Source organism: Ipomoea nil, unplaced genomic scaffold (genome assembly GCF_001879475.1).
Source record: "Ipomoea nil cultivar Tokyo-kokei standard unplaced genomic scaffold, Asagao_1.1 scaffold1407, whole genome shotgun sequence".
NCBI classification, from domain to species: Eukaryota; Viridiplantae; Streptophyta; class Magnoliopsida; order Solanales; family Convolvulaceae; genus Ipomoea; species Ipomoea nil.
The window spans coordinates 5,678,401-5,701,903 of NW_017617835.1; the positions used below are offsets into that span (position 1 = coordinate 5,678,401).

At 38.0% G+C, this 23,503-nt stretch overlaps 5 protein-coding genes and 1 long non-coding RNA gene across 10 annotated transcripts; 4 read left to right on the forward strand and 2 right to left on the reverse strand.

Moving 5' to 3' along the window:
* The first annotated feature begins 249 nt into the window (after nucleotides 1-249).
* On the forward strand, nucleotides 250-1,531 carry LOC109186446. Of its 2 annotated transcripts, none has more exons than XR_002055138.1 (2): nucleotides 250-336; nucleotides 969-1,531. It is a non-coding gene; the product is annotated as an uncharacterized LOC109186446 (long non-coding RNA). The 2 variants fall into 2 exon arrangements; XR_002055137.1 differs by having other exon boundaries at nucleotides 270-336; nucleotides 921-1,531.
* Nucleotides 1,508-3,912, reverse strand: LOC109186442 (quinone oxidoreductase-like protein 2 homolog). The gene is made up of 7 exons (XM_019336425.1): nucleotides 3,486-3,912; nucleotides 3,136-3,244; nucleotides 2,581-2,672; nucleotides 2,114-2,372; nucleotides 1,894-2,037; nucleotides 1,691-1,789; nucleotides 1,508-1,619 (listed from the first exon to the last, which is right to left on the reverse strand). Exons 1-6 carry the CDS (start codon nucleotides 3,827-3,829, stop codon nucleotides 1,691-1,693), a joined length of 1,047 nt encoding a protein of 348 aa, XP_019191970.1. The 5' UTR covers nucleotides 3,830-3,912; the 3' UTR covers nucleotides 1,508-1,619.
* Nucleotides 3,913-5,413: 1,501 nt separating this feature from the next.
* LOC109186440 (abhydrolase domain-containing protein cgi-58) lies at nucleotides 5,414-7,829 on the forward strand. The gene is made up of 6 exons (XM_019336423.1): nucleotides 5,414-5,803; nucleotides 5,982-6,465; nucleotides 6,593-6,932; nucleotides 7,025-7,123; nucleotides 7,233-7,353; nucleotides 7,463-7,829. The coding sequence occupies exons 1-6, from the start codon at nucleotides 5,599-5,601 to the stop codon at nucleotides 7,675-7,677; spliced, it is 1,464 nt and encodes a 487-aa protein (XP_019191968.1). The 5' UTR covers nucleotides 5,414-5,598; the 3' UTR covers nucleotides 7,678-7,829.
* On the reverse strand, nucleotides 7,764-11,675 carry LOC109186443. Of its 3 annotated transcripts, XM_019336428.1 has the most exons (6): nucleotides 11,239-11,675; nucleotides 10,730-10,788; nucleotides 10,492-10,548; nucleotides 9,134-9,939; nucleotides 8,816-9,036; nucleotides 7,764-8,412 (listed from the first exon to the last, which is right to left on the reverse strand). In XM_019336428.1, exons 1-4 carry the CDS (start codon nucleotides 11,659-11,661, stop codon nucleotides 9,777-9,779), a joined length of 702 nt encoding a protein of 233 aa, XP_019191973.1. In that variant the 5' UTR covers nucleotides 11,662-11,675; the 3' UTR covers nucleotides 7,764-8,412; nucleotides 8,816-9,036; nucleotides 9,134-9,776. The 3 variants fall into 3 exon arrangements, with proteins under 3 accessions (XP_019191973.1, XP_019191972.1, XP_019191971.1); XM_019336427.1 differs by having other exon boundaries at nucleotides 8,816-9,939; XM_019336426.1 differs by having other exon boundaries at nucleotides 8,816-9,939; nucleotides 10,730-10,798; nucleotides 11,239-11,448.
* Nucleotides 11,676-12,955: 1,280 nt separating this feature from the next.
* Nucleotides 12,956-16,655, forward strand: LOC109186592 (NADH dehydrogenase [ubiquinone] iron-sulfur protein 8, mitochondrial). The gene is made up of 8 exons (XM_019336643.1): nucleotides 12,956-13,116; nucleotides 13,549-13,645; nucleotides 14,121-14,174; nucleotides 14,268-14,359; nucleotides 15,298-15,411; nucleotides 15,505-15,572; nucleotides 15,697-15,808; nucleotides 16,218-16,655. The coding sequence occupies exons 1-8, from the start codon at nucleotides 13,063-13,065 to the stop codon at nucleotides 16,311-16,313; spliced, it is 687 nt and encodes a 228-aa protein (XP_019192188.1). The 5' UTR covers nucleotides 12,956-13,062; the 3' UTR covers nucleotides 16,314-16,655.
* Nucleotides 16,656-17,362: 707 nt separating this feature from the next.
* LOC109186591 lies at nucleotides 17,363-21,608 on the forward strand. Of its 2 annotated transcripts, none has more exons than XM_019336641.1 (8): nucleotides 17,363-18,048; nucleotides 18,514-18,661; nucleotides 18,739-18,889; nucleotides 18,975-19,100; nucleotides 19,171-19,251; nucleotides 19,965-20,157; nucleotides 20,242-20,512; nucleotides 20,926-21,608. In XM_019336641.1, exons 1-8 carry the CDS (start codon nucleotides 17,851-17,853, stop codon nucleotides 21,189-21,191), a joined length of 1,434 nt encoding a protein of 477 aa, XP_019192186.1. In that variant the 5' UTR covers nucleotides 17,363-17,850; the 3' UTR covers nucleotides 21,192-21,608. The 2 variants fall into 2 exon arrangements, with proteins under 2 accessions (XP_019192186.1, XP_019192187.1); XM_019336642.1 differs by having other exon boundaries at nucleotides 17,366-18,048; nucleotides 20,929-21,608.
* The last annotated feature ends 1,895 nt before the right edge of the window (nucleotides 21,609-23,503 follow it).

The window sequence follows — 23,503 nt, forward strand, 5'->3', positions numbered from 1 at the left end:
GAGCATACAACTATCAGCTTAGGCTTTTACTTGAGATGGAGCACATGCTTCAATTTGGTATCAGAGCCAGACCAAAAGTCATGGCTACGGTCAACGTGTTGCTTGGAACCCACCGAGCATATAACCATTAATGTGCAATCTAACTATCAGCTTAGGCTTTTAGTTGAGATGGAGCACATGCTTCAATGCATACTTCTGGATCTTAGTACGAGGTTTCTTACAGGCTTTAACTATACAGCAGTCGAAAAGGCGAAAGCTTGGTTATGGAGAACAAGTTCCTGGAATGCAACTATGCTCGAGAATATCTACCGGGAAGATCTAAAGTCTGCTGATCAGGTTTCTCTCCTGAACTCGAATCTCAAAGAAAGTACCAATCTTTTTCCCTTTTTCCATTTGCTATAGAAACATTTGCTCACTTTTTTTATATCTGGAAAAGAAAGTTGCCTCAGCAGTGTCCTTTGCATGTGGTTGTAGCCTGAGTTGATTGCTAGTTGTTACGTAGTTTATTCGCAATTAGGTCACTCGACTTGTCGGATTACGAAACTTAGGGTTGCATGGGACTGAGGTGATGCCATTTTGTTTGCCAATTATAGAGAGCTGGAAGGGATTGGGGGGACCTCTGCTACTTCAAACCCTGTTTAGAAAAGGACCTTTTTAATTTCCTGCAATAATATGGTGTGTTTTATAGGTTGTTTACAGAATATTTTTTGATTTAAATTTTTTTGGGTCCTGTGAAATGTCAACTATTTCTACTTCTAGGGTGGTCCCTCATCATTTTGGGGTGTAAATAGGCTAATTTGTTAGTGTATCAGAGCTGCTGAGCCTCTGATGCATGTTGTATTATTGTAAACAATCTGTCATTTTATGGTCCCCTCTATCTTTAGGGCCTTAGGGCAGTCTCATTTTGTTTATGTGATTAGTTTCTTTGGAGTATTCTCTCTCGGAAATGAGTTCTGCAAACCACACAGGAAAGGTAAATCGCACTGGGAAGATTATATGTGACGGGTTTAACCAAGAAGATGGTGTTGGCAAGAATCGAATTCGGAACTTTCTAGTACGAGAATCATGTTACACTCACTCGACTATCCATTTGAGGCGGACCATTGTCATTTTGATGTGTGGTGTATGGCAGTTCTTGTTGATTAAGGCCCTAATTCTTACAAAATTTCTTTCTTTCACATTGTGGCTCCCCATAGTCCCTTTCCTTCTTGTATTGACAGGTGAAAGGTGACTAGTTAGGAATAAAAAATTGTACTGAGGACCACTTTCTCCACAAGACTGGCAAGTTAAATGATGTGACGGGTTCTGATAAGTTACTTTTTTTCACGTGAGAAAAATGAGAATCAGTACATAGTATTTTTCATTTCAAATTGGTTGTCACACTAGTTGTTTGCTCGCTTTTTAAGGAATTAAAGTAAATGCTATATGTTTTCCAATTATGCTCCTCACTTTTTGAAATAAAAGTAAGAAAGAAAGCAAAACTCATAGTTACTGCGGGTTTTTCTCGTAATAACACATATACTTCGTATTATTTATTATTATCTTATAAAACTTGATTATTTTCAAGGATGTCCTTGGAGCAGTGCTGGCAGGAGCTCCATGACTACATGGTGAAACATTTGCAGATACATCTGTGCTTCCATGAAAACATCATAAGTAAGACGTTCCGCGTTTCATCTCGAATGTTTACCTAAAGCTTAGATTGCCCGACGGTCTTGCCATCGCCAAAAGTAAGCAACACCTTCCCGATCGCCTTCCTATCTTTGAGGGCAGAGAAAGCGAGATTGGCCTGCCAGAAGCAAAGAATTGTTGTGTATCAGGTGCAGTGAATATCGGGGTTATCTGAACTAGTTCTATGAAACGAAACGTAGAAACAAGGTCATAGCTTGTTACCTCTGATGGGCCGAAAGTATGAGAGATGTTTATGGTAATCAAGCCCCTCGACAACCAAGATAATAGCTCGTTGAGAGAATCTTCAAGCACAGCTGGGCGGTGTATCTTATGGCTTCCCCAGTAGAGTCCGTGTATTGTCCAGTTCTGTAGATTACGAGTCACAAAACAGACCAAAGATGAATGTAAATACAGAAAAAGCGCAAATGCATAAAAACAGTACCTTAACGAGAGCAATATTTGCTGGGATGACGGGCACTTGTCCACTCGCAAACCCAATAACCAAAATCTGTGCTCCCCAATTCAACAGTTTCAAGCTATCTTTCGAAAGCTTTCCCCCTACTGGATCATACAAGACATCAACCCCCCTGAGCTTTCTTGACTTTAGAAACGCCCTAACATTCTCAATAACGTTATCCTTGCTCACATCAACTACGTGATCAGCACCCATCGACTTCAAAAAATCCACCTTCTCAGCTCCCCTAAGATCCACCAATCAACACTACTGTAAGTTCAATAGCATTACATTTTCAAAAGGTTAATACAATGTCTCATTTCATTGCACATGATCCATTGATCCACAAAGGTTTCCCCCTAAAGAAGCTGATAAATAGCAACAACCCAACAACAGGAGAATGAATCAGGTACTATTAAGTGATTGAGCATTTTAATGATCAAGAACACAAGTACCTCGCAGCAGCAATAACAGTAGCTCCGCAAACCTTTCCAATCTGTACTGCTGAAACCCCAACACCTCCAGCTGCTCCAAGAACCAGCAAAACCTGTCATTTAGGAGCAGTGTCTCACATTTTGCCTTCAAAAGGCGAAGTTCCCTCACCCTAGAGCTCCCACACCCCAGCCCAACAGGATAGTGAAGGAGACCAGTGCCTAGTGCCTAATAGGGCCCACCACATTAGGAATAACTCTCACAAGATTGAGCCCGACAACTATAGTGTGGGACCCACACTACAGTTGTCGGGCTCAATCTTGTGTCCTTGCCCACAATCTACCACTGAACTGAACTCATTAGGTTGGGGGACCAGTGCCTAACGCCTAAAAGGGCCCACCACATTGGGAGCAACTCCCACACTCTAGTTGCCGGGCTCGATCTTGTGTTTTTGTCTATAATCTATAGCTCAGGAACCGTTCCCTGTACAGACTCATTGCCTCACATTTTAAGTACTCTACTCAACAAACCACCATTGCCATTTGTCAATTCCATAAGAATAAGAAATGCTGTCGAACCTGGTTCTGACGCAACTGCGCCCTGTAAGCTAGGGCTACATGTGATGTTCCATATGCCACAGGAAGTGCAGCAGCCGCAACTAGATCACAACCATCAGGCACTCGAAACCTTCAACCAACTTTAATCAGAATACTTAACAGAATCAAATACGGAGTAGAATTGAATAAAGTTTCAGCTTTTTCCATAACCAATCACAAAAGGAATTTGTAAGATTAAGAAATAGAGTTCACAATCCAATATGAGCGTGTCTTGCAGTATCGAGCAAGAGAATTAAACAAAATCTTCAATTGAAATGCATACGCAGTTAAAAGAACTCAAAATCAAAAACAAAACTGACGAAATAACGTACAAATCGGATTCATCGGCGACGATGAATTGGGCAAATGAACCAAGCGCGGCAAAAGAGCACACACGGTCGCCGACCCTGAATTTAGTGACTTTGGGGCCGACGGCGTCGACGATTCCCGAGTAATCGGAGCCAAGGATGAACGGCAACGGAGGCTTCTCTTGGTACAACCCTTGGACTTGCAGGTAATTGGCGAAGTTCAAGCTCGTGGCTTTGACCCGGACTCGGACTGAGTTCGGCGAGACGAGTTCCGGGATCGGATGGGATGTTGAATAGGTGAGTGGAGAATCGTCCGAGTTCGGTCGGATTGTTGGGTCGCCGATCTTTCTGCATACTAAAGCTTCCATTTTTTGTAATCTTTTTCTTGGGAAACGAACAGTGCTATGCTAAGAATTGCTATCTACTTCTGTCATTGCGTGTAAAATATATATATATATATATATATATATATATATATATATATATATATATATGTATGTATATATCCTTGTCATTCTAGCCGATAAAAGTCCTCACTATACACTATGTAGTAATGTAGTATAACCAATTCTATAACTGTCCAATTTAACCAACAATTTAAATTCAAAAGATTAATAGATAATAAAAAAAAAAAGGGAAAATGACACTTTTTCCCACTAAGTTATATACTTATAGCACTTTTTTCCCCTCAATTATTTATGTAAGCATATTAGCCCCCTCAATTATTTTAAAAGTGGTGGTTTTTTCCCCTGATATATTAAATTGACATTTCTACCCTTAAAGTAAATATTTTATTTATTTTACTTCTCCAACAAATTATTGTGTATATGTAGCAATGACCACGGTTCGGTTCGAACTGAACCGGACACTATAGCAATCGAATTAAAAGTTTCCGGTTATGATTCAGATCTAGAATCCAATATTTAGATTTCAATTTATTAAATTTATGAACAAAAAAAACTGGATCATGAACCGTGAACTGGCGGTTTCGGATCCGGTTCGTGATTTTGAACCGTCTTTATTTTAAATTTTATTTTATTTTTTATTTTAAAATAGTCTAAATTTAACAATAAATGTATTTTATTTTTTCAGTTCGGAACATGAACCGGCCATTTCGATTTGCGATTTTAATAAACTCTAAATATCGCGTTTTGATTCTAAATTGTAATTGGAATATTTTGGTTTGGTTGCTATAATATCTGTTTGGTTTGAACCAAATTATAGTAATAATTTGTTGGAGAAGAAAAATAAATGAAATATTTATTTTAAATATTTATTTTAAGGGTAAATATGTCCATTTAACATTTTAGGGGGGAAAAGAGCCACTTAAATAATACAGGGGGAAAAGTGCTATAAGTATATAAATCAGGGAGAAAAAGTGTCATTTTCCCAAAAAAAAATTGTATAAATTTAGTTTATTGGTTCAGTAAGTAATATTTGACATAAAAGATCAAGATTTGAATCTTGACAGCAATAGTGTGGACAGATCTTTTGTCTTCTTGTCCTAATTTATTTTCCTTACCATTTTTTGCTTTTGACTTGACATTATATGATTGATTTAAATTTCTTTTTTTAGCTAGTGGTTGGTATTTAACTTTTAAGCTATTGATTGATTGATTAGCATATTCATGATCACTCAGTGATTGAAAGTTATATTATGAAGGGAAATATGGAATGAGAAATTTAGGAAGGATAAGAAGTATTTTTCTTTAACATTTAATCGAGCCAGCCAATAATTTTATGGTCTAGTGACTCTCTACATTGTAACAGTGTCAGTAGTACTAAAAAAAAAAAATCTAATGAGTCAATAAAAAATATTAAAATTACTAAAAAGAACACTAAAAGTAGATTAAAACTCAATCAGCACTTAACCGTTGCTCTTTAAAATATTAAATAAAAAGTTGTCTTTTTTTAAAAATCGTGTTTTTGTTTCTCATTCCAGTCAGTAATCTCTATATCGAGGGCGCGTGGCAAATGATGATTGCAGAAATGGCACAGTACACTTTCTTGGCCTAAAAGACAGTGTAAGTCCATACTGCTAAAGTGAAGAGAGGATAACACAACAAATTCCTAATTCCCAGAAATCATTCATTCATTCAATTCCAAACCATTTCAGAGTTGAAGTTGTCAGTCAGAGATGATTGTTTGTGGAGTGCATTTGCAGTCTCAGCAGTCTGCCATTCTTGCCTTCACTGAATTCCCTGCTAAGCTCTGGAGGGGTGGAAGAAGATCTGTTGATCTAAGGATGAATGGAAGACCAGAGCTTTCTTTTATTCCCAAAGAACCCATCTTGAAAACCCTACCTCAAGCTGCTGCTTCCTCCTCTGCAGGTGCTAATTCTGGTAATTTTGCTGCCCTCTTTTGCCATTTATGTCTATCTTGATTCTTGAATATTGGGTTAAGGAAAAATTCGTCAAATATGTCACTAAACTTATCTTATGTAACTTAAAGTAAGAAACTTTGGGGAAATTAGAGTTGTTATGGTCTAGGGTTGTTGATGTTTTGTGTGCACTTTTCCAGAACAGGTGCTTGGAGCAAGAGAAAAACAGAAAAGGCAGATAGCTGGAATAGACCAGGATGAACTGCAGGAACCAGCAGTTCTGGCTGACCCTGATAGTTGTTTCTGTGAATTTAAGGGAGTACAAATACACCATAAGATATGCGACCCAGAGCCTCGAAACTTGTCTGGAGGAGAAGGGAGTGGCTCTCAGTCTCGTTATCCAAGTAAAAGACTGAACTTTCCTATGATTTTGTTACATGGATTTGGAGCCTCGGTTTTTTCATGGAACCGGGCTATGAAGCGACTGGCGAGTATCAGTGGTTCAAAAGTTCTTGCCTTTGATAGACCCGCCTTTGGATTGACCTCAAGACCTAATCCGGTTGTGAAGTCATCTCCCGGGATGGGAGATGCTCGACCTTTAAACCCTTACTCCATAACGTTTTCTGTGCTTGCCACCCTACACTTCATCGACTTCTTAGCAGCAGAGAAGGCAGTTCTAGTGGGGTATGTTCAATTTCACTTCTCGTGTTTTAATCGGTCCTTCAAACTAGCATAGCATAATGGAGTCTTTCACTCTTTCATATGCATTCTCAAAGTTGAATTCTTTTGTTACAAACTAACGAGATACCAGACATTCAGCCGGTTCCCTTGTAGCAGTGGAGGCATATTTTGAAGCACCTGAGCGTGTAGCTGCCTTGATTCTTGTTGCCCCCGCAATTGTTGCACCATTTACTCCACCAAAAGTAGCCAAAGATGACCAAAGAGGAGATAAAAGTTATAAAGAAGACGAGAAATCAGAGCCAGGGAATAAAAGGAATGTGTTTACCGGGATTTTCAGTATTTTATCAAAGTTTACCAAATATGTTGCAGAAACAATCGTAGGCATGGTTAAAGGGATGGGAGAAACGCTTAATTCTCTATATAGGAAAGCTTTATCAGCACTCTTGCGCTCCACCATTGGTGTTATGCTGGTAATGGGATCTGTTCTAAACTTGATTTAAATTATTTTCCAATGATAAGCCGAAATATTTTCTTTGCATCCCAAATTATCAAAAATTTTCAGGTGAGGATGATAATTGATAAGTTTGGTGTACTTGCTGTTCGAAATTCATGGTACGATTCAAAGCAAGTAACCGATCATATCTTGCAAGGGTATACAAAGGTGAGTCGTAGCTAAAAGAGTAAATCTCTTTCTTGTATAAAGTTCAAGACATACAATGTTCGCGAAATATTTTGTATATATTGTCATCTTGATTTGTCGTTTTTTGCAGCCTCTGAGGGTGAAAGGTTGGGATCGGGCTCTGGTTGAGTTCACAGTGGCAATGCTTACAGATTCTGAGTCGGGATCAAAGCCACCACTTTCAGAAAGACTGAGTGAAATCTCGTGTCCAGGTTATTAAACATCTTACTTGTTTCTGCAGTTCTGCCAATGAATTCATGTCCTAGGTTTCAGATTTAACACTCTGATCCTGATAATTCTGATTTGAATTACGAGGTTCAGTTTTGATTATCACTGGAGATAGTGACCGCCTTGTCCCTGCTTGGAACTCTGAAAGACTATCGCGAGCTATTCCAGGATCTTGCTTTGAAATAATCAAGAATTCTGGTCACTTGCCTCATGAAGAGAAGGTTGAAGAATTTATATCCATTGTGGACAGATTTCTTCAGAGGGTGTTTGGAGGGGTAGACGAGCCACGCCTACAAGCAGTTACTTAGGATTGGTATTTATTTGTCCAATCCGTTATCTATGAATTCTTATGTCATTACGATGCAGAATAGATGCAACCGAAATTCATGGAACATTGAAAACTCTCTGCAAAATCTTGATTGAAATGAGATGTATACAGGGAGTGGTGTTCTTAATTCAATACCGAACCATATGAACTTGAAATGTATATGAAGTTATGAACCATGTTACAACAGATTGAAATTGGATTTTTCAAAAGGGAGGGTCTGTTGAAATGGTTAGAGAGGCACCTTGTAATCCACTAGGAAGATCAAATCCCGACATGAAGTCATTGCCATAGATCATAGAACCTGCTGCTAATGCACCAACTCCAAGTCCGGCTCCAACGCCAAATCCAGGACCTCGTGCAGGTGCTGCTCCATTAGATGGCATGTTTATGTAACTGGACGACATGTTATTGGGCCTCGGGAGAAAAGTGGGAGCGTAACCAACATTAGCAGGTAGAGGAGGCGGAGGAGTCGTCCAAGATGGTTGATGGCTTGGTCGCCCTGCTGATGGGTAGCTTGGTCCACTTATTGATGGATGATAATAGTTGGTTGGTATTGGCACCGGATGGGGATATTGGCCATTTCCTGGTGGATGATTTTCAGGCAACTTCAAGGGGGGTAGAGATGATGATGGGAGGTATGACTGTGGGGGTCCATATCCATTAGCCAAATTGATGCCATTGCTGTTATCTGCAAGCTTAAAGCCCCCATACTCACCTAAAGAACATTAAACACAAATTAAACACTTGTAGTCACCTAAGCTTAAGGGCAATAATTAAAGCTTGCACGGGCAGCTCAGTTGGTTCCTAGGTGGTAGATTGTGGGCAATGACATAAGATCGAGCCCTGACAGCCACAGTGTGAGAGTTACACCAAATGTGGTGGGCTCCTTGTGGCATTGGGCACCAGGTACTGGTCCTCCCACGTAATAGACCACTAAGTCATCATGATTTACCCCACAACTATCTTGTCGGGCCGGGGTGTCCTGAGGGGAAGAGAATTTCGCCTTTTGATGGCAATAATTAAATACAAGAATATAAATTGCACATTTACTGAAAGTAATTGCATACAAAGAAGGGAAATTAAAGTTGGAGAAGAAGGCCAAAAAGAAGTGCTTATACCTGGGTAGGTGCTATGCTCTTCATTTTCCTCTGAAATTCTGATTGAGATATCAATGAAACCCTGAGGTTTGTTGGAATTCTTTTTCCTCAGCTGAAAGCTCCCAACTTCTTCAACTGACCTTGAAGAAGCCTCTGAAATGTTTGCATACTTTTCAAGAAATTCTTTTAGGAGAATAGTGGCAGTCCCCAGAAGCTTTTCTCTAAGGAAGATGGGTTCTCGGCTGTAAACCTCAACATGCAGGGCCAAGTCTTGGAAGTCTGGTTTAGATGAATCAACTAAAGCAGAAAACTTTGTTTTCCAAACAGGATTCACATTACCTGACGAATCAATCTTGGTGCAGTACTTGTCATTCGGATCAATCCATCCAACAGCATACCATTGAAGCTTCCACAGAGAAGATGTACGCTGAAGCCCCCGAGCAGACATCATACCAACTTCAATCCATATCTTCCCCATTTCCAGTGAATCTCAGTAGCTGATACACAAAGCAATGTGGCCTCTTCCAGGCTCTTTCCTTGATAAAGCTGATGAAGAAAGGTGAAATGGCTGTGCTTTATACCTAGGTTTTGTTAAGAGTAATCCACTTCACTCCTTTCCATAATATGACTCATTAGTGCATCACAGATGGGCAAGAATCAGAAAATTAGTCAAAAAGTTGGCAGCAGAAAACTGTGAAGATAATGAAGAGGGGGGTCCACACAAAAAAAAAGTAATTTATCTATAAATTCTACAGCTATAGTCAGTTGGAATACTACTAAATTTGTCTGTAAAGAAATATTCCACCATAAATCACATTTCTACAGAATTATATAGATTTCAATAACTTTAGCTATATCATCATGAGCACCATCTCCCCTTTTGTCTTTGAAATGGAGCTCCTTGAACCTTGGGAAATTTACTGGGGAGTAGATTTTAATGAAGGCATCTTATGTTGTCAACTCTATCATCAGCATATAAAGCTCATGATTTAATGCCCGCTCTCAGTGGTGGAATTAGCATCTGCTTTCTGCCTATGTTTTTAACCACCTGATCTCCATTTGAATATTGAGAAGTAGACCTAGTATACATCATTGTAGTGGATCCCAGTATATCATCTCCGAATCCACATGCGCTAAAGAAGGGTCTGTTGACAGTATATGAACAAAACAATAAATATAGCCCCAAAAAAATCGTTTTTACACCAGAAGAAAGACGGGAGAAAGTGAGGAGAATTAGGGCCAGTTTCAATGTGATAGAAGTAAAAAGAGACACTGTATAAATGGATTACTAGATTTACAGACATAACATTTTTCCCATTTCTTAGAGACAGGGTATAATATAGCACAGATAATCCAAGACAGCATCATTTTTATGCTCATATGAACAGATTACTAGATTTACAGACAGAACATTTTTCCCATTTCTTAGAGACACGGTATAATATAGCACAGATCATCCAAGACAGCATCATTTTGATGCTCATATGAACAGATTACTAGATTTACAGACACAAACATTTTTCCATTTCCTTTCACATCTTTAAAACTAATATGCAAGAGCTCCTGATTGCACATCTTAGGTGTCAATCTCATAGACATTTGAAAAAAAAAACACATCTTTTGAATCATAAGTACTCCGTATCTTTTATATGTAACATACAACTTCATGCACGACTACTTAGTAATAATGAACTTACTTCTCTACATCGGAGCAGAGGGCTGCTATATCATATATGCCTTTATTTGTTAGCATCCTGCCAAGAAAAAATCAGAATGTAAATTAAACTCAAGAACCAATGCAGTCACTTGTAGTAATCTAAATAAACTGGAAATGGATCACCAAAAGCTAGATCGAGTTCTAACATAACTAGACACTGCAGCTCAGCTGGTGATTAACAGCTTGGGAATGTAATCAAAGAACAGCAAATTAGCAACCTTAGTATCACTTGAACTATCCTCCTGCCAATGCCCCTCCGCCTTAATGGAGGAATAACCTACAAATTACTGAAAAACAATCATACTTATAGTCATAGACATAACTCTTATCCTTGCATAAAACCATAATAGCAGGTTAGTTTCCGCCAATCAAGAACCAACATTCATATACTCCATACAATATAATCAGAAGTACTCATTCTTTCCCATTTTACCTGTGATTTGATCAAATCAACTATTTTCTTATGATTTTTTTTTTTTTTTGGTTTGATAATACTTTTAATTTAGTTTTTAAGCATATAAATTTTATATCCTAATACTAATCTTAGCAATTGAATTGAAAACAACTTCAGAAAAACCACATTAACCAAACTTACACATAAATGGGATAGAGGGAGTAATAATTAGCATCAAATGGCTTTCTTGTAAAAGGCGTCTATGGTTAAATGGCTGAAAATGTTGAAGAACTAAACAGAAAAATCACAGTGGTGAGAAGGTAATGATCGGACCATGACATCGTAGATGGAAGCAGTGAGCGCAGAATCCGAGACGGCGCGACCAAATCCAACCAGCTGGCCGTTGGCCGGCGTCACAGGCATCGCCGTCCGAACCCAATCACCTCCAATACTCGCCAAAGGGGAGGAGAAATCCGGCTGGGTGAATACCGAGACGACGACGGAGCTGTGGCGGAGAGCTTTTCGGAGCTTGTTGAGGTCGACGGGATCGACTCGGCCGTCGGCGTCGAGGTTGGGGAAGCGGTGGCAAGAGTGGTTGCAATCGGAGTAGAGGTCACGGACGCGGTGGATGTCAATGTCGCTTAGCTTTGTAGTTATGAATAACGACGGCGGGTTTGGTCGGATTTCAGAGACGACGGTTCGCCGCCATAATTGGAATTTGGAGGGAAGATAACCGCCGTGCACGGCCAGCGCCATCGTACTTTTTTTTTTTTTTTTTTTTTTGAGAAGTTATTTTTTTATTTTAATTATCCAAATTTTGAATGCGATATTAAGTGCACATTTTTCTTAGAGATAATTTCACTTTGCTCCCTGGAAATTTATGCTCGTGCATTAGACCCCTTAAATTTTTAAGTCCCCAAATGATATTAGGGGTGTTAGGTAAATAGCTGTTAGCTAATTATGATAGTGTGTTTAACTAGTTAATAGCATTAGCTGATTGTAGAAAAGTGGTTGGTAAAATAGCTGTCAGCTGGTTACATGTAAAATGACTTTCTTAAAAAGTTTATTGAAAAAATTACTTTGAGTAGTTTTTTTAATTTTAGCATTGTGAAGCAATAAACTGTACATATTGCTTATTTAACCAAATCAAACAACTAATAGTGATCAAATAAGTCAAAATTAACTGATAAGCTAATTATGTTACCAAACAGATCCAATGGTCAATTACTTTCTTATTTTACTCAATTTAGTCATCGACTATAGCGATTTTTTTTCAATTTAATTTTTAATTCTAACAATCGATGACTTAATTAAGTAAAACTATCAAAGTTAATAACCTAATTAAGCACAAAAAATTATTAAGACTAAATTAACAAAATTACTATAATAGATGACTACATTGTGTACTAACTCAATTGTAAACCAAATATGAAAAGTTCACCATGAAAGATGGCAAATTATGCTGTGCATCCGGCATACGGATGCAAAAACGACGTCGTTTTATTAAAAACGTGCGTCTCCCTTAAAAAAAAAAATCAGGTTCGATTCCCAGCAACAACATATGAACTAAAATTCCAGAATCGATAAACTATAATTTCAGAATCGATGAACTATAATTTCAGAATATATGAACTAAAATTTCAGAATCTAATCTATGAACTAAAAATTCCAAAATGAATGAACTAAAAATCCAGAATCTATGAACTAAAATTTCAAAATCGATAAACTACAATTCCAGAATCGATGAACTATAATTCCAGAATCAATGAACTAAAATTTCATAATCTATGAACTAAAATTCCAGAATGAATGAACAACATAATATTATTGCTGGGAATCAAATCTGAATTTTTTTTAAAAGGAGACACACGTTTTTAATAAAACGACGTCGTTTTTGCATCCGTATGCACCATGCAGCATAACTACTCATGAAAGATTGATTGGAAATATTAGGCTTGAGTGAATGGACATTCCTTATGAGCCCAACTTTACTGGAGGCCAAATTATTGGCCCAATCAGTTAGAACAAATATTTCGCGACCCGAACCGACTATGAGCTACAATCGGACTCGCTGGCATACATACTCCACACTCCTTTTCCGATCTCCCTGGACTTGAACGGAGAAACGCCTCGCATCTTTCCGGCATCGAATCGGCCATGGCTTTCATCTTAGCTCGTAAATCGATGTCTGCGCTTCGTTCTCGGCAGCTTGTAAGCTCTCCTTCGTATCCCCCTCTCCGCAGCCTACATCTTTATATTTATATATATAAATCGTGTCAATCTCTGTATATACTGCAATTTCCGCGAGTCTAGGATTTATGTTAGGCTCTAAATTCATTCGGGAGACGAATTTACTTCTGATTTTTTCTCCGTTGTTGAATTGTCTGGATTAGAGTGCTAAACTTTATGCTCCTTTCAAATATTCTTATTTGATGATTTGTGTTAAGGAATTCTCTGGATTAGAGTGCTAAACTTTATGCTCCTTTCAAATATTCTTATTTGATGATTTGTGTTAAAGGAAGATTGAACTGCTTAATAAGATGCCCGAAACACCTTTGTACGCTGTTATAAGGCATTTCTCCTCTGTTGTCTCACATGGAAAATTGATTTGTATCCCTCTCTTTTGTCCATTGGGGAGTATAGGTTTTGGCAGGACAAGCATTACAAGGCTCTAACCATTATGGAACCTTGTATGGTACACGATCATTTGCTACAAAGCATTCGTTTTCAACTGACAAAGGTTTGTGCTTTGCTCTTAATTTTTTAAACTTTCAGTTTTTGTATTTGCTTTTCAATTCAGATTATTAATTGAAAAAAATAAAATAAATGCCATATATAATTAACAGTTATCTATGTGTTTCAGAAAGAAAAAATTGTTTTTTTGATGACTCCTATGGATATCCATATGGCCTTTAACTAGAAAATTTAACAAGCACTTGTGTGTATTACTGGATAGCACATTATGACTCGAAAGGATGAACAAGGGCCATGTAAAAGAAAAGGCTATGCAATAGCTTAGGTTATGGGTACTTTTGATCTGCCAAAATGTCCAAATACCATAAAAACTTGTGTTTCTTTCCTGGTATCAAGTAGTTCAAAATGTTGCACTATAATTTCTTGCCATCCTACAATTGAATGTTTATGAATGTAGTATTAATTCAACATGCATGGTCCAGGTGGAGTATTATAAGAGTATTGCTATTTGAATTTTGCAGATGATGAAGAGAGAGAGCAGCTTGCAAAAGAACTGTCAAAAGATTGGAATTCTGGTAGAAGCCTTTCTACAATAGTTTTAACTTACTTTCCTTCTATATTCCTCTTAATGCAATTATAAATTCTTCATCCTTTTCAACTAAGTGCAGTTTTTGAGAGGAGCATTAATACACTATTTCTGACTGAAATGGTTCGGGGTCTGATGCTGACACTCAAGTACTTCTTTGACACGAAAGTCACTGTAAGTTATAGGTTTTTCCCCCTTCCTTCTGTGATGGTCTACTTTTTGTCTTTAGTTTGGCTGTTTGGGACTCCCTATAGTTGCTTCTCTCCCAGGGTGATTATGTTTGATTTGGTTAATCCTTTTCTCTCTCTTTAGTAGGGCTATTAATGGGCCAAAGCATTTGTGACATGGTTGGCTTGGTATTCTCAGTTTGGATATGTTTTAGGCAGGCCATATTCAGCTCGTTAATAGAGCCCGGGTCAACCTCAGTGAAGTCCTACCTTCTCCATTTTCTTCATCCTTTTTGCATCTCTTTTCCTCCACCCATAATTGCCATTTCCACATGGCCATGACCAGCCTTCAGATCTGGCCATTGATAGCCAGAATGCCAGATAATCTCTTTCTTTGCCTCTTTTTTCATAGATCCAATCAAGCGCATTGGCTTGGGTTGTTTAAGTTAATCATGTTGAGCCTAACTCAAGCAACTGATAGCTATAACTAAGCTGAACTTAGGCACTCTCTTAGGTTTGTGACTTGCAAGCCAAGTTCAAATATTAGGCTATCCTTATCCTTGCAATACTCTCTCACTTTCAAAAGTGGATCCTACTTCCACATCATCAAATTTGTAAATTCTTCACTATTTTCTCTACATCCCTGCAATACTCTCTCACTTTCAAAAGTGGTCCCACTTTCATTTTATATTATAAATATAATAATGAAGTAATAATAAAATAACAAATAAAAAAAAAAAAGAAATAAAACTATATAGTCAGGCTTGCAAGCTTGCTATAAGCTAACAAAATAAAACAAAAAAGAAATCCACATTACCTTCCACATCATCTTGAAAGGGGTTCACTTGCTGGGATGAGGATAGCCTTAGAGGTTTGGTTTGGCTTGACTAGTTTATTGCTCTATAATATATAGAATATTTGAGTAACGGTATTTCCAACTGGCAGATCAACTATCCATTTGAGAAGGGTCCTTTAAGCCCTCGCTTTCGTGGAGAACATGCCCTCCGTCGTTATCCAACAGGAGAGGAACGTTGTATTGCCTGCAAACTTTGTGAAGCTGTAAGTGTTTATTTAGGCTATATTACCTTGTACTTTCATTATATTTTATATTGTTCTAACATTTGTTTAATGTGATTGATGTGGCTATCACAGATTTGTCCTGCTCAAGCTATCACTATTGAGGCTGAGGAGCGAGAAGATGGAAGTCGACGAACTACCAGGTAGACAATATCATTCTCACTTTTAAGTGCACAGCTCGGGATACTTCTAGAGTTCTAGATAATTAGTGCGGGCATTTGCAAATGCATCCCATGCAATTGCTCATGTGTGAATTTGATATGATAGGTATGATATTGACATGACAAAATGCATCTACTGTGGATTTTGCCAAGAGGCTTGCCCCGTCGATGCCATTGTTGAAGGGCCCAACTTTGAATTTGCAACAGAGACTCATGAGGTTGGCTATGTTTCATTTCCTTTTATAATTTTATATCAAGAAAATGAAATTATTTAGGGCACAGTAGAATTACATCTTTCATTGGGCATAAAGGTATCACCAATTAACAAGAACACACTCCTAACTCCTAATTGACACTGGAAAAACCGTAAGAAAAAAAAATATTGAATGCAAAGATCCTGATTCATTTTTCAGAATGTGGATATGCAATAAGAAGTCTTCTTCTGCAAAGACTGCTTTGTGATTAAAATGACAGTTTGAGTTTTTCTTCCCCTGCCACATTTGTTAAACATTTGACCTTGCCCTTTCACACCCCTTTTCTTTTATTAGGTGACCAGAGGATTGTTTTGATGGTAAATTAACCAATTGGTGTACACTACTGACATAACCTGTTGTTCGGTGTTCTCAGGAACTTCTTTATGACAAAGAGAAGCTGCTCGAGAATGGTGACCGTTGGGAAACTGAGATTGCAGAGAATCTGAGATCCGAAAGTCTCTATCGTTGAGTGATCCTTCGCTGCAAGAACATAAACTTGGATTCACTTGCATGAGGACCATGATAAATAAAAGGATTTGTTTATCCTTGCTATGCTTTGTTCTTTTTTCCTTCCCTAATGCTGGAGATAGCTATGATTTTGTCTTTTAGACATTTGATCCAAAAATCATATACTTAATGTTGGCAACACACATCTTTTGTTCATTGATCTAGTTCCTCTTGTATACCCAATCTTTGGAAGGGTTTTAAGTAGGAAATAATAGCAATGTAAAGGTGGTAGCTGCCTTGCAGTTCTGGAGTCTGGACCTGCATAATCAATCCCATTGCTATTTGGCTTTGGTCTCTTCTCTAATTGCATTCTTGAACTTTAAAAAAGTTCTATTTGAAAATCCGAACTTTAAAAGAAAAGGTAAAATTTTTAGCTTCTACTCGAAGATGCGTTTTGAACTTTAGAAGTAAATCTATTTAGGTTATTCATAGTTCTTATGGCGTGTTACATTTAAAATTTTGTAATTAGTAATTATTTGACCAACTCAGAGTTATATTTAACATTTAAAACTTACTTTTTTATTAGCATGAAGGACCTTGATTAAATTTTATTTGATTATATTTTAATTGTACTTTTCATTCTATTGATGAGACTTTAAAAAATTGATGAAAAAAATATGTAGTCATTAATTACGCAAGAAATATAAATTACATTAAAAATATCTAGACTCGGTATGTGTTTACAAGAATTAAACCATTCAACTATTCGATCACCTTTTTGAATTTTTTATTCAATATTTATTATATTATTATATATAGAGAGGTGTTTTAAAAAAAAAAAAATATATATATATATATATATATATATATATATATATATATATAAAGTAAAAATAATTAGAAAAATGTTACATTGTACTCCCATTTTCTACTTTCAATTTGTACTCTCAAATACAAAACTTTGATATAAACACTTGTATTAAGACCTACATGAAAAAAAATAAAAAATTAACTTATCAGGATCTAATACAATTATGGGATGGTATTGGCGTGTCATTGTAATTGTATAGCTTTAAAAGACTTGAATCCAATAAAATTCGAGACAAAATTATGTTGGATGGGATTTTGAATCTTTGACAGCTAATAATAGGCTAGATCGGACGGTACTGTTCAAAAATCTGATACATTCCTCCGGTGTCCTCCCTCCGTGATAAAAGTTTGGCCACCTTGTTAGTTGTTGTTACTCTACCCTGCTCCGCTTCTTGAATTTCCGGCTATGCACCGGTGCACATGAGCAGAGATAAGATAAGCCACGCAAAAACCCACAGTTGAAGCAGGCAGAGAAAGATAGAGGAGGGGAGGTTTTCATATATCATATGCCACAGTTATTCATATCTGGGTCTTAGGATTCGGAGCTTGAGCACTCGGAAAGATCGAGGAAAGTTGTCTGTTTTGTTGTGCTGGAGGCTGTGTTGTCGGAGCTGGAATGTGAGTATACCTGGAGATTTTTGTGTTGGGTTTGTCGGCGTTTAGATTCGTAGCTCCGGGGATTGTTGGGGATGGATGGGAGGAGAATAACTGCGAGCCTGCGGCCGGGTCGTGGGCGGCGAGTGGTGGCAAAGAGGCGGCGTCGCGGTGGCGTTGATGGGTTCATGAACAGCGTTAAGAAGCTCCAAAGAAGGGAGATTTCTTCAAAGCTCGACCGGGCTTTTAGTATGAAGGATGCGCAGGAGCGATTTCGTAACATTCGTTTACAGGTTCTCTCTCCCTCTCCCTCTCTCTCTCTCTGTTTTCAATTTGAGCAGATTTTCATAGTTATGGAGTGAGATACACTACTGGGTTTGGCCAGTTAGGGAGTAATGATCAGAAAGCTGTTATCTTTTCCTTTGCCCTATTTAATTCTAGTGGTGTATCTGAGAACCCTAGGAGAGAGATATTTCATATTTGTCCTTCTTGTGTGCTAAGGAGCTAAGATGACTTAAATTCTTATATTTGCTCCAGAACTGAAACAGGAGAATTTTGAATCTAATGTATGCAAATAACACTAGGTAATTGTTGTCATAGTTTCACAGTACTGTGTGAAAGAAAGGTGAGGCTCCCTAGATGGCTAGATCCAATGGTTAGGAGTTCACCCCCACCCTATCTGAGGCCGATGCCATATTATTCTCCATTTATGTACCCAAATTTACGATTTTGTTATGATTAGTCTTGTATTGTTGCAGGAGGAGTATGATACTCATGATCCTAAAGAGCATTGTGCCATTACACTTCCGTTTCTGAAGAAAAGGTCAAGAATTATTGAGATAGTTGCTGCGCATGATATTGTTTTTGCTCTTGCGCGGTCTGGAGTCTGTGCAGCTTTTAGCCGAGGTAAAATGATCATAATTTAATTAATCGTTATCTAGCTTGCTCTCCTATGCTTATTATTATTATTTTTTATGGTGCAGAGACCAACAAGAGGATATGTTTCCTGAATGTCAGCCCAGATGAAGTGATACGGAGTTTGTTTTACAATAAAAATAATGATTCTCTTATAACTGTTTCGGTGTATGCTGCAGATAATTTTAGCTCCTTGAAGTGCAGGACTACGAGGATTGAGTATGCACTTTATGCAATTCACTCGTTTTTTCTACTTAGTATATTGTATCTTTTACTGATCTTCTTTGGTCCTTGACGATACTAGATACATAAAAAGGGGTCAACCGGATGCTGGCTTTGCTCTTTTTGAATCGGAGTCATTGAAGTGGCCTGGTTTTGTGGAGTTTGACGATGTAAATGGGAAAGTACTCACTTACTCTGCTCAGGATAGGTAGGGATGCTCGGTTAAAGTGTCCTATATATTTGCTACCGGAGATGATTTTTCTTTTATATTTGATCAGCATATACAAGGTGTTTGACTTGAAGAACTATACAATGCTGTACTCCATATCGGATAAAGATGTTCAAGAGATTAAAATCAGGTTAGTTCATTGACAGTTTTTGGGTCAGACCACGAGGTGTCTTGAGCAGGCCCTAACTGTAAGAGGCACCTTTAAGCCCGTACCGTACTCAGACTAATCCCCGTTTTCACCGGGCCGGGCCAATTAAGGGGCAAAGTGCTGGCCAGATTGGCTTTTCCATACAAGAGGGGGTTCGAACTCCCGACCTCTCTTAAGGGATAAGAGTGCACGGCCACTCACGCCAACCAAGCTGGTTTAGTTCATTGACAGTTGAAGTATGTAGTTGGTGCTCTTATAGAGATGTAGTCATACTACATGAGAATTACATTTTTGCGCCCGTACGGGTAGTTCAGTTGGTTCGTGGGTGGCAAATTGTGGGCAAGGACGCAGGATTGAGCCTCGGGAGCCACAATGTGGGAGTTTCACCCTCTTGTGTGGGTGGCTCTTTGTGTGCACCAGACACTGGTTCTTCCACCTAGTGGGCTATTGAGTCACCGTGATTTACCCCTCCACAATCCTGTCAGGGTGGGGTGTGGGGGCCCTTGGGGCGAGGGATTTCGCCTTTGTGGGCAAGGGTATTACATTTTCACATTGGGCTTGTATTCAATAAGTGCAGCAGAGTCAAAGTTCGAATTTTTATATTAGCTGCATTACTTTTTACTGTGTTTTATATGCCAAGAACAGGCAGCTTTTTCTCCTATTCATGCTGTTTTATCTGTACTTTTGGAAAACAGCCCGGGGATCATGCTATTGATATTTACCCAAGCTAGTGGTTATGTTCCACTGAAGATTCTCTCTATCGAGGATGGAACTGTTCTCAAATCGTTCAACCATCTACTTCATCGGAATAAGAAGGTCGATTTCATTGAGCAGTTCAATGAAAAGCTACTTGTCAAGCAAGAGAATGAGAATCTCCAGATTCTTGATGTGAGTGTTTTACTGCTTTAGCAGCTTCCCCAGCACCTCTTCTCTAAAATGCACGGTCAAAATTTAACAAATATTCGAATTTAGGTCCGCAATTCTGAGTTGACAGAAGTTAGTAGAACTGAGTTTATGACGCCATCAGCATTCATATTTCTGTACGAGAACCAGTTATTCTTGACATTCAGAAACAGAACAGTCGCGGTTTGGAACTTCCGCGGGGAGCTTGTAACTTCGTTCGAGGATCACCTCTTATGGCATCCCGACTGTAACACTAACAACATTTACATTACTAGCGACCAGGACCTAATCATCTCCTACTGCAAAGCTGATTCTGACGATCCCCTATCAGAAGGAAATGGTAAGAAATGAAAGCTAGGCAGTTTTACGACTATATCCATGACCACTATTAGGATTGTGGCATGCTGCCTGTATGGGCTTAGCTCACTGGTTCAGTAGGCAGTATTTGGGAGAAGAGACCAAATTGGGCAAATTCCTTGTGCACACCGGCATTTGGCCCTGTCCGACCCTGTCTGCTGAGCCATTGAGTCACTGTAATTTACATCCTCCCAAATGCTCTGTCGGGCCGGGGTGCGGGGGGTCCTTGGGATTGGGGATTCAGCCTTTTGGCTGTTTGGGAGAAGGATTGTGGCATGCTATGAGAATCGATAATGATCTTTTTTTTTTGTCCATTTGATTTTGGTATCTGTTGCTTAAGACGTTCTTACTTTTGTAATGTCTAAGATTCTAACAAAGGTTACTCTGGTTGGACAACAGGTTCCATCAATATCAGCAATATATTGACGGGCAAGTGCCTCGCAAAAATAAAAGCAACTAAACCCGATACCCCAAGTGATTGCAGTTGTAGTCCCAGTTGTCGTGGCCAAAGTTGTAATAAATCTAATAGAGTCCAAGCGTCTAGAATCAGGAGCACCGTTGCAGAAGCACTGGAAGATATCACTGCCCTCTACTATGATGAAGACCGCAATGAAATCTATACCGGAAACAGGCTTGGACTCGTTCACGTGTGGTCTAACTGAAGGTTGTTTCTACTTTCTTTTCTACCCCTCGGTTCCCCCTATAAACCTTACACGATACCGCTCTGTTTGATAGGCGAATTCCAGCTGCTGACTTAATGCAGAAGGAACTGTACCATTAGACACTAAAGTAGCCCCCGATCTCTCTTTTTTTCACGTGTAGCTTTCTTCCCCTATAAGCTGCAATTTTGGGGCGAGGGAGGGGAGACAACCTTTTCTTCCATGTCATCTTAGTACATGCTTGCTAATTATATGGTTTCTTTTGGGGGAATGCCCTTTTCAATAAGACAATACTAAATAGATGATTTCTTATGATGTAGATGTGTTCTTCCTAGTTCCTACTATGTTGTAGATGATGGATTGATTGTATTGTACATCTAAATGATACCATTTCACCATTTGTATGTGATATTTTGCCCATTGAGGTTTCACTGGTCTTTTTGTAACTTGCTTTTACATTATGGCCGTGTTTGGTAAAATAGTTAGCTTATAGGTCAATTTTAGCTTATTTGACCACTATTAGTTGTTTTTTTGGTTAAAAAATTAATATAAGTGTTTGGTTAATTAGTTTTTTGTAACTCTACATGCTAAAATTCAAAAAGCTGCTCAAAGCAACTTTTTTAATTAACTTTTTGAGAAAAGAAATTATACCAAACAACTATCAGCTAACAGTTAATTTATCAAACATTTTTCTACAATCAGTTAATGTTATTAACTAGTTATACCTTCTAATTAACCAAATCATCTAACAGCCAACAGTCATTTACCAAACATGGCCTATTTCTTCCAGTTTTGTAAGATGGGTGTCACTGTCAAAGCAATGTGTAAAGTGAGAGTGTTTAAAGCTTGCAAGAACATCAATGGTGGTGGATCCATGGATGGTTTGGTTTTCTACTTGGGGACCCAATAGTGGAAAATGATAGTAAGCAGGATAAAGGAAAGCCTTTGAATGGGCCAGCATATGATAGTGTTTGTGGTGGGTTTCATTTACTATGCTTATGAAAACCAACTTTAGGACAATTGTCTGGCCTAATTGAAATTCAGTGAACATTACTATAGGTATTATATTATGATACTACCTCTTCATCCTTTGTAATATTATAGTTATACTAGAACTCTGTATATTTTATATATATTTTACCGAAGAATGATTAATAATCGATTGATATTTTTACCGATGTTATATATGTTCATGTGAGGATTCATCAAATTTCACAACATTTACAACTTTTATGAGTAAAATCTATATAGTGGGGGTGGGGGGTTCCAATTTTAATGTTGCTTCAAGAATTGCCAAATTGCCATGTATGGGAGCCTTCTAGGGAAAGAAGTTGATTTTTTTGGGATGGGACCAAAGTGACATGATGGGCAAAATGGACCACCAAGGACTTGGAATATCTTTCTATCTAGGCTATGACAATGAAGATTAATAGTCATGTTGTTTTTAATCTCTATACCAATAAGACATTATAATAAATAATACTCCGTACTAGGTATTGTCATCATTTTCTCGCGATACATAGTAGACATGGGCGAGTGGGTAAAACATTATTCTTATATACTAGAAAGTCACAAATTCACATCCTCTTGGTTAAATCCGTTATATAATTTTTTTAGTGCGATTTATCTCCTCTGCCTTGAGATTTTGCGGAGTTTACCCAATGCATCCCTTCCCCTATTAGAATGATTGTGAGATTTTACTTGGTGGATATAAAAAAAAAAAAAACATGTTGCTCAACAGTCTTGATCATCATAAATTATTATCCAGTGATTACAAAAATTTGATACACATATAAATATATAATATATGTACCTCCAATTGCCACTTTGAAGCACTTCAATGGCCTCATTGTGTTATATTTTCAAACTCCACTAATAATCATATTTTATATTTTAAACTATAAAGTTATGTGGTGCGACAAAAGTGTAACACACATGTGTAAGGTTGTATCAACACTCAAATTTGAAAATTTATGGGACTTTCCTCTTGGTGGAAATTGGACTAGTCTACAAGTTGAAGATGTAATGATTTGAATAATACTCCGTAATAATAATGTCATTATCAAACTTCAATGCAGAGCAACGTGGAACTTTACCCCCTCCCCTCCCCCTCCCACTCCCACTTTAATAATCACACCTATCACCATCACTCTATATATATATAACGGATTTAATTTTTGTTAATAAATTTCCAGTTAAGATCATCACACATAATATGCTTAATGTAATTTATCTCTTATATAATTTATTGGCTATTATACATGAACAAAGTTTACTTAATGCACAATTCGTCAATTTGAGAGATCAAGCTCTGA

Coding starts and splice junctions, on each gene's coding strand:
- LOC109186442 (XM_019336425.1), bottom strand. CDS start 3,829: ATGGAAGCTTTAGTATGCAGAAAGATCGGCGACCCAACAATCCGACCG. Junction 2,673..3,135: donor CGCAGTTGCGTCAGAACCAG/GTTCGACAGCAT, acceptor CCTAAATGACAG/GTTTTGCTGGTTCTTGGAGC. Junction 1,790..1,893: donor ATACTTTCGGCCCATCAGAG/GTAACAAGCTAT, acceptor TGCTTCTGGCAG/GCCAATCTCGCTTTCTCTGC.
- LOC109186440 (XM_019336423.1), top strand. CDS start 5,599: ATGATTGTTTGTGGAGTGCATTTGCAGTCTCAGCAGTCTGCCATTCTT. Junction 6,933..7,024: donor CCACCATTGGTGTTATGCTG/GTAATGGGATCT, acceptor AAAAATTTTCAG/GTGAGGATGATAATTGATAA. Junction 7,124..7,232: donor TCTTGCAAGGGTATACAAAG/GTGAGTCGTAGC, acceptor CGTTTTTTGCAG/CCTCTGAGGGTGAAAGGTTG.
- LOC109186443 (XM_019336426.1), bottom strand. CDS start 9,272: ATGGGGAAGATATGGATTGAAGTTGGTATGATGTCTGCTCGGGGGCTT. Junction 8,413..8,815: donor AGAGCATAGCACCTACCCAG/GTATAAGCACTT, acceptor AATGTTCTTTAG/GTGAGTATGGGGGCTTTAAG.
- LOC109186592 (XM_019336643.1), top strand. CDS start 13,063: ATGGCTTTCATCTTAGCTCGTAAATCGATGTCTGCGCTTCGTTCTCGG. Junction 15,412..15,504: donor CCTGCAAACTTTGTGAAGCT/GTAAGTGTTTAT, acceptor TGGCTATCACAG/ATTTGTCCTGCTCAAGCTAT. Junction 15,573..15,696: donor GGAAGTCGACGAACTACCAG/GTAGACAATATC, acceptor TTGATATGATAG/GTATGATATTGACATGACAA.
- LOC109186591 (XM_019336641.1), top strand. CDS start 17,851: ATGGATGGGAGGAGAATAACTGCGAGCCTGCGGCCGGGTCGTGGGCGG. Junction 19,252..19,964: donor GTTCAAGAGATTAAAATCAG/GTTAGTTCATTG, acceptor TTTGGAAAACAG/CCCGGGGATCATGCTATTGA. Junction 20,158..20,241: donor AGAATCTCCAGATTCTTGAT/GTGAGTGTTTTA, acceptor ATTCGAATTTAG/GTCCGCAATTCTGAGTTGAC.